This window comes from Mus musculus, chromosome 2, assembly GCF_000001635.26.
Source record: "Mus musculus strain C57BL/6J chromosome 2, GRCm38.p6 C57BL/6J".
Taxonomy (NCBI): Eukaryota; Metazoa; Chordata; class Mammalia; order Rodentia; family Muridae; genus Mus; species Mus musculus.
The window spans coordinates 129,468,443-129,488,890 of record NC_000068.7 but is presented as its reverse complement, the minus strand read 5'-3'; the positions used below and the strand labels follow the sequence as shown (position 1 = coordinate 129,488,890).

The window sequence follows — 20,448 nt, the reverse complement described above, 5'->3', positions numbered from 1 at the left end:
TGGCTTGCTCAGCCTTCTTTCTAATAGAACCAGGGTGATCAGCCCAGGAATGGCCCTACCCACACTGGGCTGGGCCCTCCCATATCAATAACTAATTAAGAAAATTTCATACAGTCTCGCTTATAGACAGACCAATCTTATGGAGGTATTTTATCAACTGAGATTCCTTCCTCTTCAATAACCCTAGTTTGTGTCAAGATGACATAAAACTAGCCAGAACAATGGATCCTTTGTCAATTTGACACACAAACACATCACTTTTAAGCAACAACCTTTCCTCTCTTGTCCATCTCCAAGATTTCACGTGAATATCAACATTACAATATAAACATCCCACAGTCTTTAAAAACTCAAACACTTAAAAATTCAGTCACTTTAAAATATTCAGGCTCTTTTAAAATCCAAAATCTTCGTAAAATCCCCAATCCTTTTTAAAAGTTCAAAGTCTCTCGACTGTGAGCTTCTTTAAAATCACATTCTATGATAAAACCAAATTTGAGCAGTAACTATGTACAGATACAGCCCCACAGGAGGTACTAGAAGGAAAACTTCAACCCAAAGAAGCTAAACACGCCCAGGAAAACACAAGGAATACATTATATCAGATGAGCAAATCAAAAGAAGAAGGGAAAAATTCGTACACCACCCCAACCAAATAATAAAATCAACAAACACGGCTCGTTCATGTCTCTCAACATCAATGGTCTCAATTCCCCAATAAAAAGGCACAGTCTAAACTAAATAGATTTGAAAACCTTCAGTTGCATCCAAGAAACACACAGACATATATCAGGGTAAAAGGATGGAAAAACCAGCTCAAAACTAACAGACCTAAGAAGCAAGTCCTTGTAGCCATTTTAATACATGACAAAAGAGACTTCAAAACAAAACTAATCAGCAGAGCCAGGGAAAGACACTATGCATTCACTGAAAAGAAAAATCCACCAAAAGGACATTGAAATTCTTAACATCTGTGCATCAAATACAAGAACACTTTTATAAAAGAAACATTACTAGAGCTTAAATCACATTTGACCCTCACATACTGATAGTGGGAGACTCAATACCATGTTCTCAGCAATATATAGGCTACCCAGACAAAAAAAATAACAAAGAAACTCTGGAGCTAACTGGTGTCATAAACCAAATGGAGCTAACAGATATTTACAGAACATTTGGCCCTAATAGAAAAGAATATATCTTCTTAGCAGCTCATGCAACATTCTCCAAAATTGACCAAATGCATGGACATGAAGCAATTCTCGACAAATACAAGAAAATTGACCCAACACCCTGCATCTTATCTGACCACCATGGATTAAAGCTGAGTATCAAAAGCAGAAACAAGAGAAATCTTACACACTTATGGGACATGAACAACTCACTACTGAACGAAAAACAAGTCAAGATAGAGATAAGTAAAACAAAACAAAATAAAACAAAAAACTTAAAACTCTCTAGAATTGAATGAAAATGAGAATCTAATATACCCAAACTTATGGTACACAATGAAAGCAGATTCAAGTTCCCATAGCACTAGATTCCTCCATTTAAAAAAAATGGAGATAGCTCATATTAGTAACTTATCAGCACACCTGAAATCTCTAGACTAAAATAAAGTAATAACATCTAAAAAAAAAAGACTAGATAGCAAGAAATACTCAGACTCAGCATTGAAATCAATAAAGTAGAAACAAACAAAAAAATCAATATAGAGAATGAATAAGACAGAGTTTGTTCTTTGAGAAAATCAATGGAAGTGACAAACCCTTAGCCAGTTTAACTAGAGGGTTGAGAAAGAAGATCCAAATGAAGAAAATTAGAAACAAAAGGGGGACAACAGCAACAGTCATGGAGAAATTCCGAGAATCATAAGAAAATACTTTAAAAACCTGTGCCCCATACTGATTCTTCCCTTCTTTCCCCTTCCCCTCTTCTCTTCCTCCCAAGTCTCTCCCGTCCTCTACTTTCCTTGATTATTTTGTTTTCCCTTCAAAGTAGGACTGAAGCATCCACTCTTTGGTCTTCTTTCCTCTTGAGCTTCATGTGGTCCGTGACTTGTATTGTGGGTATCTTTGCAGAATATCCACTTATAAATGAGTGCCTACCATGTGTGTTCTTTTGTGACTGAGTTACCTCACTCAGGATGATATTCTCTAGATCTATCCATTTGCCTGTGAATTTCATGAAGTTATTGTTTTTAATAGCTGAGTAGTAGTCCATTGTGTAAATGTACCACATTTTGTATATCCATTCCTCTGTTGAGGGGCATCTGGGTTGTTTCCAGCTTCTGGCTATTATAAATAAGGTTTCTATGAACATAGTGGAGCATGTGTCCTGACTACATGTTGGAGCATCTTCTGGGTATATGCCCAGGAGTGGTATAGCTGGGTCCTCAGGTAGTACTGTGTCTGATTTTCTGAGGGACCACTAGACTGATTTCCAGAGTGATTGTACCAGCTTGCAATCCCACCAGTGAGGGTCAGGAAATTGAACAGAGGTGTATAGCAATGGGGGGTGGGGAACTGGGGGTAGCAACCAGAAAGTCCCAGATGCCAGGAAGGCAAAGAGCCTCCCATGACCCCATGAGAATTACATTAGTGGAAATACCCCACAGAAGGGAGGGAGAACCTGTTGAGACCATATTCAGAGGTTAGGCATACCCCCTTTCCTGGGTTGAAGGATGGGGCCACCCACCCATCTCTAAAATTTTAACCCAGAATTGTTCTTGTCTAAAGGAAATAAAGGGACAAAGAGTGGAGCAAAGACTGAAGGAAAGGCCATCCAGAGACTGCCCCACCTGGGGATCCATCCCACATGCAGACACCAAACCCAGACACTATTGTGGATGCCAAGAAGTGTTTGCTGACAGGAGCCTGATACAGCTGTCTTCCGAGAGGCTTTGCCAGATCCCGACCAATACAGAGGTGGATGCCCATAGCCAACCATTGGACTGAGCACAGGAACCGGGAAGGACTGAAGGAGATGAAAGGGCCGTATCTGACATCAATGGGAGGGCAAGCCCTTGGTCCTGTGAAGGTGTGATGCCCCAGTGTAGAGGAATGCTAGGGTGGTGAGGTAGGAGTGGGTGGGTGGGTAAGAGAGCACCCTCATAGAAGCAGGGGAAGGGGGGAAGGGATGGGGGTTTGCAGAGGAGAAGTGGGGAAAGTGGATAACACTTGAAATGTAAACAACATATCCAATTAAAAAAAAACTGGACCCCACCAAGTTGGAAAATCTGAAAGAAGTGGATAATTTTCTTAATGTAGAGCACTTATTTATTAAAGTTAGATCAAGATCAAATAAGCAATTTAAACAGACCTATAACTCCTAGTGAAATAGAAGCAGTAATTAAATCTGCCAACCAAAAAAAGACCAGGGCCTGAATTCTATCAGACTTTCATAAAGAGTTATTCCCACTAATCCTTAAATTATTCCACAAAATTGTAACAGAAACAATAACCAAGGGCAAGACGGTTTAGTTCAGAATTCCACCAGATTTCTAATGAAGAATTAATGCAAATACACCTCAAATTATTCCACAAAATAGAAGTAGAAGGAACATGCCCAATTTATTTCATGAGGCCAAAGTTACCCTGATACTCAAACCACAGAAAGAGCCAACAGCAAAAAGAGAATTATAGACCAATTTCCCTTATGAACATATATTTAAAAATTCTCAATAAAACACTTTGCAAACAGAATTCAAGAACACATCAAAAAGGTCATTCACCAAGATCAAGTAGGCGTCATCCCAGAAATGTAACGCCCATATAAACAGACTGGACAGCAAAAGCCACATGTCATCTCACTGTAGGCTTCATCCCAGAAATGTCACTCACATGTAAACAGAATGGATGGCAAAAGCCACATGTCATCTCACTAGATGAAGAAAAATCCAAAAGTCCCTTGGCAAAATCCAACATCCCTCCATGATAAAAGTCTTGGAGAGATTAGAAATATTCAAGGGACATACATAGTTATAATAATGGCAGTTTATAGCAAGCCCATAGTCAACACCAACTTAAATGGGGAAAAACCCAAAGCATTCCCATGAAAATCAGAAATAAAACAACTTTGCCCACTCTTTCCATACCTATTGAATTCAGTACTTGAAGTCTTTGTTAATAGTAGTAAGACAATTGGAGATCAAGGGGATACAGATAGGAAGGGAAGACATTAAAGTCTCTTTATTTGCAGATGGTATGATAACATATGTAAGTGACCCTAAAAATCCCCCTAGGTAATTCCTACAGCCGATAAACACTTTCAGCAAAATAGCAGGATACAAAATTAACAAAGAAAAATCAGAAGCCTTCCTATACACAAATGACAAATGGACTAAGAAAAAAAATCAGGGAAACAAGATGATTCATAATAATCTGAAAAATATAAAATATTTTGGAGTAACTCTAACCAAGCAAGTGAAAAAACTTGTTTGTAAAAACTTCAAGATAATGAAGAAAGTAACTGAAGAAGATATCAGAAGGTAAAAAGATTTCCACGTTCATGATATTGGTAGAATTAATGTAGTTCTAAGGTCCATAAAAATTCTAACACAATTCTTTACAAAACGTGGAAAGGCAATTTTCAGCTCCACCTGGAAACACACAAAAATCAGTAGGGCTAAAACAATCCCAGATAATAAAAGAACTGCCAGAGGTATCACCATTCCCAACCTTAAATTGTACTACAGGGCTCTAATAATAACAACAGAACAGTACAGGCTCAAAAGCTGAAGAGGCAGAAATAAGTTCACACACCTATGGACACCTGACCTTTTTCTTTTATAAAGAAGCCAGAAATACACACTAGAACAAAATCAGCATCTTCAGCACATGGTGGTGATCAAACTGGACAGATGTGTGTATGGACAGATGTGTGTGGAAGAATGAAAATGGATCATACTTACCATCCATGCAAGGCACAACTCCAAATGGATCAAAGACCTCGAAATAAGATCAAATGCACTGATTCTGATAGGAGAGAAAGTGGAGAGTGGTCTCGATCTCATTGGCACAGGAGAAGACTTTTTGAACACTCACAGCACCGACACAAAGAACAACAATTAATGAATAGGACCTCATGGTGTTGAAAAGCTTCTGTACTGGGAAGTACACCATCATCTAGACAAAGTTTCAGGCTATAGACTAGGAAAAGATTTTTACCAATACATCCAACAGGAGGCTAAGATCCAATATACATGAAAGATCCAAGAAAACTGCACATTGAGAAAACAAATATCCCAATTTTAAGATGGGGTACAGAACTAAACAAAGTTCTCATAAGATGAAGCGCAGTGGCTGAAAAACACTTAAGAAAATGCCCTACAGGCTTGCTATGTCCAATGGAGGCATTTTCTCAACTGAGGATCTCTTCTCTCAGATGACCCTAGGTTGTTATGCTGACAGAAAACCAGCCAGCACAAGTCCATCCTCTATAAACCTAGTATAAGACCCAGCTGTAGGGTATTTTCTTAATTAGCGATGGATGTGGGTTTTGTGCTTGCGGTTACAACACCACGATGTGGGACCTGGATACAGATATGATTTCCTCCAGAGCAATCACTTGAATGAAAGCCAAAAACCCACACTGAGTCCAAGCTATCTAGTCTCATTTCCTTAGGCAGATTGCTGTTAAGTTCTTTCCATGGCTCTGGACCTGTCTGTGTTTGGTTGATGGTCCATTTGTTTATTCTAAGCTGGTTAAAAATTCTGATTTGGTAGATACCATTTTGGTCTGTTTTCAAAGTATTTAGCTAAAAGAATCTAGTTTGTTTGCTTTGAAGCATTTTGGTCTAGATATTTTGGGTTGGGTTTTTGCTTTGGGATCTGTAAAGGCATTTGAATTTTTGTTCACTTTGGGAACTTTGAAGGCATTTTTCATTATGTTTTGTGTGTTATGGTTTTCTTTGTCTTTGGAATGTTTTCATTTATTGGCCTTTTTCTCCGGACACTCTCCCTCAAATATGTATCTTTGAGTTTTACTATTGTTTTTCCTATGACCTTGTTAAGCCTTTAGCTTAGGGGATTTTTGAACACAAGATGCTAAAGACTCTGAAGGTAAGAGGACCCTTGTTCTCTCCCATACAAAAACGTGGAAGTGTCATGGGGTGCAGCAGACATGGAGGGATTTCTATTCACACTCACTCACTAAGGGGACCCAGAATGTTAAGCAAAGAAGATTGTTTCTTCAAAGAAAGGAATGCAAAACCTGTTTTCTGCCAGAAGGCTGGAGTGGCTGTACTTTCTAGCCTGGTGACCTTTGTACAATCCGTATGGCCAAACACTTTCTAGCACTGGATCCTGTTCCAGCCCCACTCTCACAAACTCTTTTTTCCCAGTCAATCTATAGAAGCCATCTTTATGGAAGGTGTCACGTGTACCTTACAAAGAATTTCAATGTAGTCATATCTCATCTGTATCAAGCTTACTTATTCCTCAAAGAGATTTGGGTATGCTTTGTTGTACTTGCAGGATTGAACCAACATTGACTGCTCAGTGGTATGTTGAACTACCTTCTTGCCTACCATGGCGCGCCATTGATCCCTCTCTCCCCTTACCTCCTTTGACAGAAGAACTTCATCTTTCTCCTTTACTACCTCCCTCCTGAGTGTCTTTGGTCCTCAACCAGCTATTGTGTACCAAGCTTGCAGAAAAGACGGGGAGCAGAGTGTCGTGCTGTAGTGAGCACAGCATATGAATGACTGGGAGACTGTTTCAGGGGACAGCTCGTTGATTGAAATAGTAAGGCTAGCTTAGATAGCTTGAGTCAGGGAAAGGGGAAGAAAAAGGACAAGGGAGGGCCTGCCGTAGTGGAGGCAGGGGCCTTACAAGTGCATCAGCACAATTAGCAGACTGCCACTCCTGTGATTTCTGAGAAGCCAGTTCTCTGGTGGGGAAACAGCAGTCTAAGAGGCTTTATCATGACATGGTCATTGTCTCCGTGGAATTGAGTAGACTCAGCCTGATTTGGGTACAGAGCAACCCCACTCCTTCCGTGTTCTCTGAGAGATGTCCTAGAAATGGGCAATGCTCTACTACCCCTTATCTGGCTTGGGAACCTGCAGCTCCTGCTTTGATTTTTATAATAGGGCCATGCCGTCATATGTGTCGGCCTAGTCTGTGGGACTAGCTTGATATTGTGACTTTTGCTACTTGTTTCTTTGAGAAACTGTATAAGGTATGGGGTAAGAAAGAGGAGGGCTCTGATGCCCATCAAGGGCAATTGGGGTATCAGGGGGCAGGGTTATTGAAGACCTATTGGGACCTCAAATTGTTGCAGAGGTCATGAAGAATTTTAATATTTTGTTTAATCCCAATTCATCTACATAGAAATGTCATTCCTCTCTCAGGATGACACACGTTCCCACCATCACCACCTCTTATGTTGTCAAAAGGTCCAGAGCCCTTCTACTGTTTAGTACAACTGCTCATTTGTTGTTGGAGGGCAAAGCATCCAGGCTATCTGAGGTAGCTGCCATCTGTTAGCAATATCAACCAAAGTTCTCTGGCCTATATCAATTAATTCAATTATTTTTTTTCCATTTTTATTAGGTATTTAGCTCATTTACATTTCCAATGCTATACCAAAAGTCCCCCATAGGCACCCATAATTCAATTATTGACGTCAGGAAGTAAGGCAGAAGAATGGCTTTGCTTAGCAGAGTGGAACCCACCCTACCTTGAGGACTTTTGTAAAATAGATATGGATGCTAAAATGCTTGTGGTGAGTTGAGTTAAGAGATCATCTCTCTGCTCTGATACCAAAGTCATTCCCACAAACAATTGGTCCAAAATAATACAACAGTGTAAAATAAAGCCAAGGAAGACTACCTGACATCTATGTCAGGTTTTCAAAAGCATTTAAGGAATACTCAGAATTCTCCCTAAGAACACTGAGGGTCACAGAAGTGATGTCTGGTTCCTGAAACTGGACTATGATGTGTGTACGCTGGTTTTGTGTGTCAACTTGACACAAGCTAGAGTTATTACAGAGACAGGATCCTCCCTTGAGGAAATGCCTCCACGAGATCCAGCTGTAAGGCATTTCTCAATTAGTGATCAAGGGTGGGAGAGTCTGTTGTGGGTAGTGCCATCCCTGGGCTGGTAGTCTTGGGTTCTATAAGAAAGCAAGCTGAGCAAGCTGGGAGAAAGCAAGCCAGTAAGAAACATCCCTCCATGACCTCTGTATCAGCTCCTGCTTCCTGACCTGCTTGAGTTCCGATTCTGACTTCCTTTGGTGATGAACAGCAATGTGGAAGTGTAAACTGAGTAAACCCTTTCCTCCCCAATTTGCTTCTTGGTCATGATGTTTGTGCAGGAATAGAAACCCTGACTAAGACAATGTGCTTTTGGGGGAGGGGCTTGTCTTCATATTGTAGGTATGTTCCCCAGAATTGCAGCATCCCTGACAAATTAATATTTCCACCAGGATGGAAAGGGAGACTCCCTCCCCACAGGTGGTAAAAAGGAGGAAAGCAAAGGTCATGCCAAGGGTATTGCCAAAGGAGGGCCCCTACCCAGCAGTGTAAGCCAGTGTGACACTGCCTGGGGAACTTGCCTGGACTGTAGAGCTGCACACAAGCTGCACGGAAGCAGCAGAGCTGCAGAGGCTTGGGACTCATCATCTACGTTAAGTGAACTTTCTAGTGATGCAGCTGCTTTTGTAGTCTCACTGTCCCTTGTAAGTAACCCCTCATCCACACTCATGTTATTCTTATGAAAGCTCACTACTTCACCAAATTGGCCAATGGTACAACCATTACTTTAGGCTAATGTGAGCTCATTTCTGGAATGAGTGAATTCTCCATATTTTTCTCCAAATTGTTAAAAGTTTTATAGAGAGAGTCACAGAATCTGTTGCCTCCCAAAATTGGTGAATCAGGATAATCAAATGCATGTGTCTCCTTGAGCATGTAAGATTGTTCACACCATGGGCTTTAGTACTTTCAAAGCTTCTAGGATAGGTTTCAGTAACTGGAGAGGCTTCAGAAACTGTAGGTGCTGGCAAACTGGAGATCTTCTTCCAGATATTTAAAAAATCACCCTTATACTTCTGTTGCTGTAGAATGACTTCTTGTACCAGAATCTGCATTAGTTAGAATTCTCTAGAGAAACAGAACTGATATTATCTATCTATCTATCTATCTATCTATCTATCTATCTATCTATCTATCTACCTGATAGCTAGATATTCTCTCTCTCTCTCTCTCTCTCTCTCTCTCTCTCTCTCTCTCTCTCTCCAAAAAGTTCAAAAATCCAGTAATTGTTCAGGTCACAAGTCTGAATGTCTCAGCTGGTCTTCATTATGTGATGGAATTCTGAAGAAGTGGGCTCCGGGGCCAATGGAGGGATAGACTTACCAGTGAAAGCAAGCAGGCAAAGAGAACTAGCCTCTTTCTTCTGTGTTCTGTACATAAGATGTCAGAAGAAGGTGTGACCCAGATTAAAGGGGGATCTTCCCACCTCAAAAGATCTGAATTAAAAGTGGATCTTCCCACTTCATATTTTCTTTCCACTTTATTTCCCTTCTAGGTTGTCTCTTCTCACTTTCCCTCTTTACCCCTTGATCAACCGGACATGAAGATCTAGTTCAGTAAACCTATACCAGACGAGAGGGCCCACTCTTCCTGGGAGCATCTCTAAGGAGTCATCTTTCTAAAAGTGTCCCCTAAGTTGGGTGATGGTGGTTGGAAGAAAGGAAGAAACATCTATGAAAGTTTCCCCTGCAGGCTAAATAACTTCCCTGTTCCTTCCCACGTTAGCTAAGTGGACACACTGCTGGGGAGTGGGGAGCTGGGAGGGCCGTGGGAGGGGAAAGAAGACATGCCTGCCTCATCATCAGTTCTGGGGACACACTTGACACTAAGGGTCTCATTGTTACAGTGTTTCTTCTATGTACTCAGGACATGAAGCATCTTTCATGTCAAAATATTTTCCATTGGGGAAATGATAAAACAGCAATCAGTTAAGGCTGGAGCATAATTGTTTAACATGCTTAATAAAGTCATTAGATCAATTCCTACTATTACAAAGAAATAAATCAAACAAAAGCTCTCAAAAATCCCCAGACCATATGTCCAAGTGTATAACTGGGAATTCAAATACAGCAGAATAAGGATAGAAAAAACTAAGGGAGAAGTTTTCCCAATCAGGTCAGAGAAACAGGCCACTATGTCTCCACTTCATTTTTCTGGAGCTTGGTGACTATTAGATGATTTTGAGCAACAGAAAATACCCAGGCAACATTTATGAACCCAGAAAAGTGGAGACCAAGGGTTGGCTTTTAAAGCCCATGCTCTAACTTCATTGTATCTGGTTGTATTTACAAGATTCACTAGATCTGCCTTTCTGGGACTCAATGTCCATTCTATATTTCTAGAAGTTGTTCTAGGACTATAAATAGAGTAGACTGGGTGATGGTGATGTCTGTTGAATGTGTTGGTCCCTCCAGAAAAGGGGAGTCTAAGGATCAGAACATCAAAGACCAGCTCTCTGGAGGTAAGCTCAGCCCCTCCTTAATCTGGCTATGGTTTCCCCAAAACCAGCATCCAACCAAAGTGGTAAACTTTTTTTTTTTTTTTTTTTTTTTTTTTTTTTTTTTGGCTGTGGGTTTGGGGAATGGAGAGAAATCTTAGCCACAATGACCACTTCCCTCACTGTGGCACAAATTTCTGCCCAAGCCCTGCTAAGTGTGGGCAACTAAGGTATGTAGGGCAGCCCAGGTTGGGAAGAAACTAGCCAGAGGCTCCTGGGCTCACTCAGAGCTTCATCCAGGTTTGTCACCTGGTACATGCCAGGGCTGATGCTTCTTATCATGGCTACTACACTGTGGAAGGTTCTGGGCCTGGGGCCTCTTTTGTCAACACTTCTTCTGGCATTCGCAGGTGAGTCTCGGCCATGGAGAGCCTTGGGCATGCAGAAGAGTGCTCAGAGGTAGCAAAACCCTGTTCTCCACAGTAAGCTGCGCCCTAAGGTTCTTCCTGGGCTGATTGTGCCTTTTCCATACTAGAGCCTTTTTAGATAAAGGGAGTTGGTGGGGCCTTAGGGATCAGAGGAAGAGCATGTGACATGGAGGTAGGGGCTAGGAGGCCTGGTGACAAGGAAAGAACCTGAGTTCTATGATGTCAACTCTTGACTCAGTGGCTACTAGGTCTAGAAGAGAGAGAGAGAGAGAGAGAGAGAGAGAGAGAGAGAGAGAGAGAGAGAGAGAATGAATGAGAGAACATGCAGGGAATAAATTGAAATAATGAGTCCTGGATCCAAAATCAGATGAACCGGTTAAGCTTTCTTTAGTCACTGACAGGCTATATGACTTTGAGCAAGTTATTAATCGTCTCTGCATCCCTAATCTCTCAGGAAACAGATACCATAATACTATCCTCCCGCCATTGAATTGTAGATAAAACTTATACCTGGAAGTATTTTACAACCCTCAGGAGCTATGTTTACATAAAGCAGAAGGAAATATCATCGACTATATCAGAGCCCATGGCTACCTACACTGTTCTCTGTCTTTCTTTGTCATGTAGGGCTACTTGACTCTCTCTTGTAACCTGACTTTGAAAGAAGGGTTCTTGTCACCAGGTCCCTAGAGTATAGCTCTCAGTCTGAACACAGTAGGAATGCCAGGGAAACATTATGACTTAAGTAAACCGCTGCTCTGAATCTACAAAAAAACTATCCCCAGATAGGGCAGTCTTTATTACTCTGGGGGAGAAACCCTATGTTAGAGTAGTGAGGACTTTGTCACAGTCTCACAGTCGGTACTGCATGAGCCTGAAAGAAGGTGTTCCTAGGATGGAGAGTATTCCTGGTTTTGTCTCACCTGCCTTTGTTCTCAGTTTGTTTCTTGACCTTAGCCATCCTGATGGGGGTAAGATGTAAATCTAGCTTCATTTGTTGTCTTTCTATAGTCACATGACTTTGATTATTCCCCTCTTCTATCTGAGGATCACCTCCAGGATTGTGTGTAGGGCTGTTTTGATGAATATGAATTCCTTTAACCTGTTTGTGTGATGGAAAGGTTCTCTTTCTCCTTCAGCTATGGCAGATAGTTTTGTTGGGTATAGTAGTCTAGCTTGGCATTTGTGGACTTTTAGAAGTTGAAGAGCATTGCTCAAGGCTTTTAAATTTTCCATTGAAATCAGTGGTTAATATGTGGGATTTCCTTCAAATGTGTACCCTCTTTTCAGCATATTTCATGTTTTAACTATAATATGCATGGGAAGTTTTGATTCTGATCTTGTCTATTTGATCTACTGTGTATTCCTTATATCTATGTGGTTGTACCTTTCCTTTGTTTAGGGAATTTCTCTTATGACCTTATTGAAGATATGGTCTTTGCCATTGATTTGGGATTCTTCTCTTTCATCTATTTCTATAATTAGAATATTTGGTCTTTTTTCTTCCTTCCTTTCTTTTCTTTTTGTTTGTTTGTTTTTGTTTTTTCTTTTTGTTTTTCAAGACAGGGTTTCTTTGTGTGGCTATGGCAATCCTGGAACTTGCTCTGTAGACCAGGCTGGTCTCAAACTCACAGGGATTCATCTGCTTCTGCCTCCCAAGTGCTGGTATAAAAGGCCTGTGCTACTACCACTTGGTGAAGATCTTTTTATGTTGTCTCATATTTTCTGAATGTTCTTTTTATGCGTTTTTAATTTCTATAATTATATTTACTTGAATGGTCCAATTGTTCTACTTTACCTCCAAAACATGATATTTTATCTTCTATGTGATCCATCCCATGTGTAAGGCTTTCTTCTGAGTTTTCTAATTGTGTTATTGATTATTCAATTCTATCTCCACTACAGTTTAAGTTCTCAATATTTCTGTCTTTATTATTCTGGATTTTGTTTCTCATTTCACTGAGCTACAGATATTTTCTTATGCATTTACTGTCTTCCTCTTCAAATTCACTGAGCTGTGTCTTCCTTAAATTTTATGAATTATTTAATAAAGTTTTTAGTACTTTTAAGTTCTGTGTTATGGGGCTCATCTAGGTAATTCACACCAGAGAACATTTATGTGGGTCTGTCAGGTTTGAAGAGACAGACAGACTTTCTTATCCTTTCTTTTTTTTTTGTGATGTTTTGTGGGCATGTGGACTTATTTCTTTGGTTGGGTGTATGATATGAGATTCTAGCTTCCACTAGATTGGATCACTGCAGGAACTGAGCAAATGGACATAGGCCAGAAATATCTAGTGTATGGTCTGCTCATTTAGAATTAGGCCTGGGAACAAGGAGTTGGGGCAGGGTAGATGTGGGTCAGAGGAACTCAGCAGACAATAGCTGTGTGTGAGATAAGAGTCCAGCAACATGACTGTAATTGTAGACATAACACAGGGGCAGGTGGGAGTCAGAGGATGCCCTAGGCAAATAGGGTACTGAGGTGTGTCCCTGGAGCTAGTGGAGATTATATTAGTTATGTGTATAAGAGAGAAGAATTGAGTGTGCAAAGGTGATGCTCTCAGACTGCATATCCAGACCTAAGCCTGTGAGTATGGACATGGTGCAGGAGTAGGTGTAGATCAGAGAAACCCAGCAGGAAAAGACTGTGCAAGCTACACTCTCAGAATTAGGCCTGCACTTGTGGGAAGCAATGTTACAGTTTTGCAGTAGACCTTATGTTTTTTTAAGCCTCCTAAAGACTTGCTGCCTAAGACAGCCAAAGAGTGGTACAGCTGGGTCATAAGATCCATTTATTTGGTATATACCCAAGCATTACACTCTCTCTCTCCTCAGTTGCCAAATGTCATTTCTGTGTCCTCTTATATAGGAATAAGTATTTTATTCTTCAGTTTTTTTAGTTTTAGTACAGAAAGCCCTGTTTCAATCACCCTTTCAGAGTGACTCCTCATTTTTCTATCTTTGTACATATTGAGTCTCCTGAGGACATCCATTCCCTCATAGAAGTCATATTTTGTTTGCCAGTTGCTTGTTATGGTCCATTTGCACTCCCTCCTCAAAGTCAGATACATAGTATATGCTCCCCTAGTATGCGTGCACTGGAATGTATGTTGACTTGAGGAAGCCATTGCTCTAAGTCTCTGAAAGGCTGACTTCTAGAGAACTGTCTAGAGACAGTTCTCATTCTCTATGGGACAGGCCTTGGGAGGGTTGGCATGCTCTTGCATATTGGTTCCTTCAACCCTGAGAAGGAAGAGTAACTGCTTTGTATTCTTTGTTTTGTTTCAGTTGGGAAGCCTTTCATCACCCTGATAGGCCCAGATCAGAGGACAACCCCTTCCAGTTCAGTGTTTTTTCTCTGTACTGCTGCCCCTTTCAGGTCCATGAACCTCAGTGTCAACTGGTTGAGGAACAACAATGAACATCCAGCCTCAACCACACACGTGGTACATGTCAACAATGACTCTTACTCTCTCAGAAGCAAAGCATGGGTGACCCTGACCAAGCAAGATATCTCGTCTCAGATCACCTGTGAAGTCACCCATGGAGACCTCAAAGAGCCCCTAAGAATGACCATTAATCTTTCTCAAGTTCTCCGAGGTGAGTGATCAGTGAACTATGTGTTGGGACCATACTGCAGGCATGGAGCGTTTGCTCAAAACCCCATTTTACAAATGGGGAGCAGAAATTGATCAATGCCAACCTTGAGCACATGAATATGGATTAAAAGTACAGGTTTCATGGGCTGTTCAGCTGGGCTTTGATCTTTCTTAGCTGTGTCATAGGCTACAGAATATTGTCCTTGTGTTTTAAATATTCTGTGCCCCAGTTTTTTTCTGCCCCCCAAAATGGAATAAAAACAACACCTACTTTGTAAGTTTCCTCTGAAGATTAAGCTAATTGTTCCTTCCAAAACACCAAGAACTTTGCCCAATACATTGTAAAATGTCTAGGACTGTTTGGCCTTGCTATTATATGGCCTAGTGTTTCTCTCTGATCACACGTGTCTTATTTATATCATTGTTAATATTTTAATATTTCTATAGTTGGTGGCATAAGACATGTAATCTCAGCTCCTTGGTAAGTCTAGGCAGTATATAACAACCTCTAGACCTGTGAGGATTAAGATTGAGTTCGAGGCTAGCCGTAACAATTTAGTGAAATAAAATAAAACTAAACAAAACAAAATAAGTGAAAGAGAGCCGAGGATGCACTTCAGTGGTGGAGTGCTTGTCTTCTATAAATAAGGTCCTGAGCTCTGGGAAACATTCAGTATTGAGTAATTTACTCAATGAATAATGAACAGCTAATGTGCCAGGCACTGCTACAGGTGCTGTGCTTGGAGAGTACCTGGTCCTGTGGGGCAATTCACCTTAATAATTCTTGCAATTATATATCATGATATGGAATATTGAAAACTCAGATCAGATTAGATACCCATGTGTCTCCAGCTATGTTTCATGAGTATTTATTCTTGTCCCTATTTGTCTTGCACCAAACATATAGAAATTGTTCATTTAAAAAAACAAGTGACCTCATGATCTCTCTTCACTCATGAACTCAGAGTAACTAACTGTTCAGGAATTGCACAAGTTGAAGCCACTTGACATTCAAGGATGAAGGTCCTCAGAAGGTCCTGCCCCATAGCTGTAGAGATCCTGACAGCTTGATTCTGAAGAAATGAGAGTGAGTTTTCTTGAAGGGCATGGGCCTGATAGGTCAAGCATGTTCCAGTGTCCCACATCCATGAGGATGTAGGCAGCACAAATTAGACTGGCTGGATTATAAGACAAGAAAAGGGGGGCTGAAGAAATATCGTAGTGGAGGCAGAAGGATATGATGTTCAGGATCATCCTGTCTATATAATGAGTCCAAGATCACCTTGAAATTCTTAGGATTCCACCAACCAGCCAACCAATCAATCAATCAATCAAAAATCAATCAATCAATCAATCAATCTGAGTGACCCTGAGACAGGTGGATAAGTCAATGCCAAGATTTTTCCCTAGGCTTACTTATTGTTCCTGTCTAGTTATCCCAACACTGAAGATCACCACTGAAGACCCAGAGATCCAAGATCATGTGCATCAAAAAGTGAACCTGACTTGCCATGTAAACCACTTCTATCCCCAAAACATGGACCTCATCTGGACTAAGAATGGGCACAAGATCCCGACCATGGAACTTCCTCAGACCACCAGAAACTCTGATGGGACTTACTCTCTACAGCACACATTACAGGTAGATGCCATATTGAATAAGACTGACTTTGTCTGCTGGGTGATCCAGGATGACCAGCCTCCAGTTAAGAACAGCATCACCCTGGGAGCTCCCAGGAAGATCAGAGGTAAGTGCCTTGTTTCCTTCATGTCCTCAGGGCATTGTGGCTAAAGGGCTAGAGACTCGGGAACCCCTAATGAACGTGGAGAAAGGAAGCCCCTTCCCAGAGAGGATGCTCTTGAAGAGCCACTCCCACTGTATGCCCCTTCTTTCAGATACTTCCACCAAGAAATGACTCTCCTTTGCTGCCCTCATTATATTGCAAAATTTTCTCCTTAACCCTTGGTTGCAAGAAATTACCACAGTTAAGCTGGGCTCCAAATAATTTCTGGGAAGGCAATTAATCAAGACAGTGAATTCAGCTGGATGTTTCTAGAAATCAACTTTGAAGAGACCCAGAATTACTGACCCCCTGAGCCAGGAAAAAGAGTCACACAAGATAGGTGTGACACCCTCTTGTCACCTCTTTCTTTCTCCTCATTTTACTTTTTTTTTTTTCTATGCACACATGGTCCTGATGGTAATTTCTTCTGTTTCTACTCTATTTCACACGTTCGTGATTCGTAGTATTTCTCCCACAAGAGGGCACTGTGACATTGCAATCCAGAACTTCCTTGTTTCTGGGATCCAGAGAAACATACTTCATACTCTGACACGTTTATGCAGGTGTGCAGTCAGAGACAGATAGAGTAATAGGTAAGGCATAGACAAGCCAGGGGTAAGGCAGCATGTGGGCTTGCTGGGCAGCCCATTCTCATAGCAAGCTTCCACCTTGATTTCTATCTCGACCTATGGCAGAACCAGCCTTTTTCTGGTTGCTGTAAGAATTCTCAGAGGTAATAATCTCACTCACCTTTACATTTCTTTGGGTCCCATTTCTGTTGTCCAATAGAAATAAGAGAACTATCCATCCAATGGGACACACAGACCTGGGTGCTAAACTCCAAATGGATGGGTGCCTTTTGATGGGAAGCAAGTTGCATCATTTTTACAATTTTTTTTATCTTATTTCTATTGTAAGTGTATACATGACTGCTGCGTTAACTTCATTTCCACTCCGCACCCCTCCCCCAGCTCCTCCTACATCCCCCATTCCCCTTCAACTTCACGATCTCTTTGTGACCATCATATATGTATGCATACTTATATAAATGTGACTTGCTAATTAGTTCATACTGTGGATTTCCTTTTCTGTCTTATTTTTCCCCTACACCTGCACTCAATATATCTAACTGTCACTTGAAGGTGGACCTCATGACAGCATGGCATCAACAGTGACAGACACCACAGGGTCTGCTAGGGTCTCTCTCTCTCTCTGTCTCTGTCTCTGTCTCTCTCTGTCTCTCTCTCTGTCTCTGTCTCTCTCTCTCTCTGTCTCTCTCTCTCCATCAAGGCCTTTTTCTATTTAATGTTAACATATCTTTGTAGCTATGGCAAGCTTTCCCAAATCCCTTTACTCAACACCCTGGCTCCTAAGTATATCTACTCACATGCCTGTTCTGTTTGGTTAGTATCCTCAGAGAACCTAATGCATATTAGCTATGGAGCACTTACTGCATATCAGCCATGGAGCACTTACTGCATATCACCCACATAGCATTAACTGCATATCAGCAGCCATGGAGCACTTACTGCATATCAGCCATGGAGCACTTACTGGGTAGAAGTGTTTCCACTGATTGTTATCTCACACTTTGAGAGCTGGAAGGTGGCACGGGCTCTGATATGAGTGACAGCCAGCAGCACTAGACTTACAATGCAGCTGTCAGATTACAAACTAAACATGGTGTTTCTGTATGTCTCTCTTTGTCACCTGAGAATGTAGACCTTAGCATTGTCACAAAACGCTTCTCAAATCCTATTGGAAGGTATTTACTTTTCTTGAAATATCATATCTGTCTATACTATTCAGCACCCACAATCAAATACTTAAAACTTCGGTGATGGCTGAGAGCCCAGGCCTGTGGCTTTATAGTGTAGGCTCCTCTTCTGCATGCCTCCCTCCCCAGCTCTTGGAGGAAGAACAGGCTTATGTTTGAATTTGGCCAGATTTTGCAGTTGAATGGGTCAGTGTCAAACTGAAGGATAAGTGTGGCCAATGCTTGTCTGTGGGACTCCAGGTAAAGCAGTTTCCTTTCAAATTTCTTCCATCAATCAATGAGAGCTGCCAAGTGTCCTCTTCCTTGGCTCATGCATGGTATCTGAACACCAGGACAGCTTTTGCTGTCCAAGTTTACATATCCCAAAGCTGGGCTGAAAGCAAGACAGTATTAAAAATCACTGAGAAATATAGAACTAACCTCAGAGATGTAGCCTTTTTTCGCTAGGGGAGTATAGAAGGCATATATAGATTTTCGTAAGTTGATTTTTGTATTCTACCACTTTTCTGTTAACAATTTCTAGATGAATCTTTGGAACCTGTTATATATGAGTGTGATAACTCATATAAATGGTCTTCAAGACAAAACTCGGTTGCTGAACTCAATAGGTGCAGAAAAGGCCTTTGACAAAATCCAGCCTGCCTTTATTTTAGTTATAGAAGGAATTTATCATTATGTATCATCTGCAAAGAGGGACAATTCAGCTTACTTTCCTACTCTAACTCCTTTTATTTGTGTCTCCCATTTTGTTGCTCTAGCTGCTGCTCCAACCACTGTTTTGCAAGGGTGGGGAAGAGAGAACAACCCTATGTAGTTGCTGACTTTAACAGAACTGCTTCACGTTCTTCTCCATTTCAGTTGATGTTGGCTGTGGATTTGTCACGTGTTGTCTTTACTTTTGTTGAATTATGTTCCCTGATGTCCTTCTTATAACATGAATGCATGTTGAATTCTTGCTAAAAGACCCTTTCTGCATCTATGGAGACAAGCATATGATTTTTGTCTTGAAGATCTTTGATATGATTTATTAAAAAGGATGGATATATCTTACATATCCATCTTGCATGTCAAGGAGAGAGCCAACTTGATAGTGGTGGGTGTTTTTTTTAATACATGCCCACATTTAGTTTACAAGTAATTCATTGAGGAAATTTGCATCTATGTTCATCATGTATATTGGCCTGCAGTTTTTTAAAGAATTTATTTATTTATTCACCTCACAACACAGTATCAGCCCTTCCTCTCCTCCAAGCACCCCCTCATGCAAGACCTCCCTCCATTCCACCTTCCCCTATCTTTTGAGAAGGGGAAGTCCCCGCCCTCTGAGGATCAACCAACTCCCTGCACATCAAATCACTTCAGGACTGGGTGTATTCACTCTCATTGAGGCCAGACAAGGCTGTCCATTTAGGAGTGCTGGATCCACAGGCAGGCTGGCAACAGACTCAGAGACAACTCCTGCTCTGGTTGTTGGGGAACCCTCATGAAGACCAAGCTGCTCGTCTGCTAAATATGTACAGGGAGACTAGGTCCAGCCCATGCTTGCTCTTTGGTTTGTGATTCAGTCTCTTGGAGCCCCCAAGGGTCCAGGTCAGTTGACTCTGTTGGTCTTTCTTTGGGGCCCCTGTCCTCTTCATGTCCCTCAATCTTTCTCCCAACTCTTTCATAAGACTCCCAGAGCTCCATCTAATATTTGGGTATGAGTCTCTGTATCTGTTTCAGTCAACTACTGGGTGGAGCCTCTCAGAGGACAGTTGTGACAGGCTCCTGTCTGTCTGCAAGCATAACAGAGTATTATTAATAGTGTCAGGGATTGTTTCTTGCCCATGGGATGGGTCTCAAGTTGGGGCAGTCATTGGTTAGCCATTCCCTCAGTTTCTGCTCTTTGTCCCTGCACGTCTTGTAGGCAGGACACATTTTGGGTCAAAGGCTGGGTTGCTGTCCTTATCCTTCTACTGGGAGTCTTTCCTGGCTACTGGAAGTGACCACTTCAGGATCCATATCCTTCAGCTAGGAATCTCAGCTAAAGTCACCCCCCATATACCTTCTGGGCCCTCTCCCCAACACAGGTTTCTGGCACATCCTAGAGATTGCCTCCCCCAGCCAATCTCCCTTCCCTCTCCCCTGCTCTCCCTATATATGATCCACTCCACCCACTCCTCTCTCTGTCTCCACTTCTGCTCAGTTCCCTCCTTCCATCAATCTCTGATATTTATTTTGTTTCCTCTTCTGAGAGAGATTTAACTGTAATCCCTTGTGTCCTCCTTGTTATTTGGTTTCTTTAGGTCTGCTGATTATAGCCTGGTTTTCACTTATTTTATGGCTAATATCCACTTATAAGTAAGTACATATCATACATGTCCTTTTGGGTCTGAGTTA

General features: G+C 41.4%; 1 protein-coding gene across 3 annotated transcripts in view; it reads left to right on the top strand.

Annotated features, from left to right (window-relative positions):
- F830045P16Rik (RIKEN cDNA F830045P16 gene) overlaps positions 1–20,448 on the top strand; it is a 78,806-nt gene that overhangs the window by 47,712 nt on the left and 10,646 nt on the right. For 2 of the 3 annotated variants that reach the window (NM_001379444.1, NM_177653.3), the window contains exons 2-3: positions 14,198–14,509; positions 15,942–16,256. In NM_001379444.1, the coding sequence (NP_001366373.1) occupies positions 14,198–14,509; positions 15,942–16,256 (627 nt within the window). Of the gene's footprint in view, positions 1–10,661; positions 14,510–15,941; positions 16,257–20,448 lie in introns of those variants that run through there. The other variant, XM_017317744.2, reaches the window with a different exon arrangement.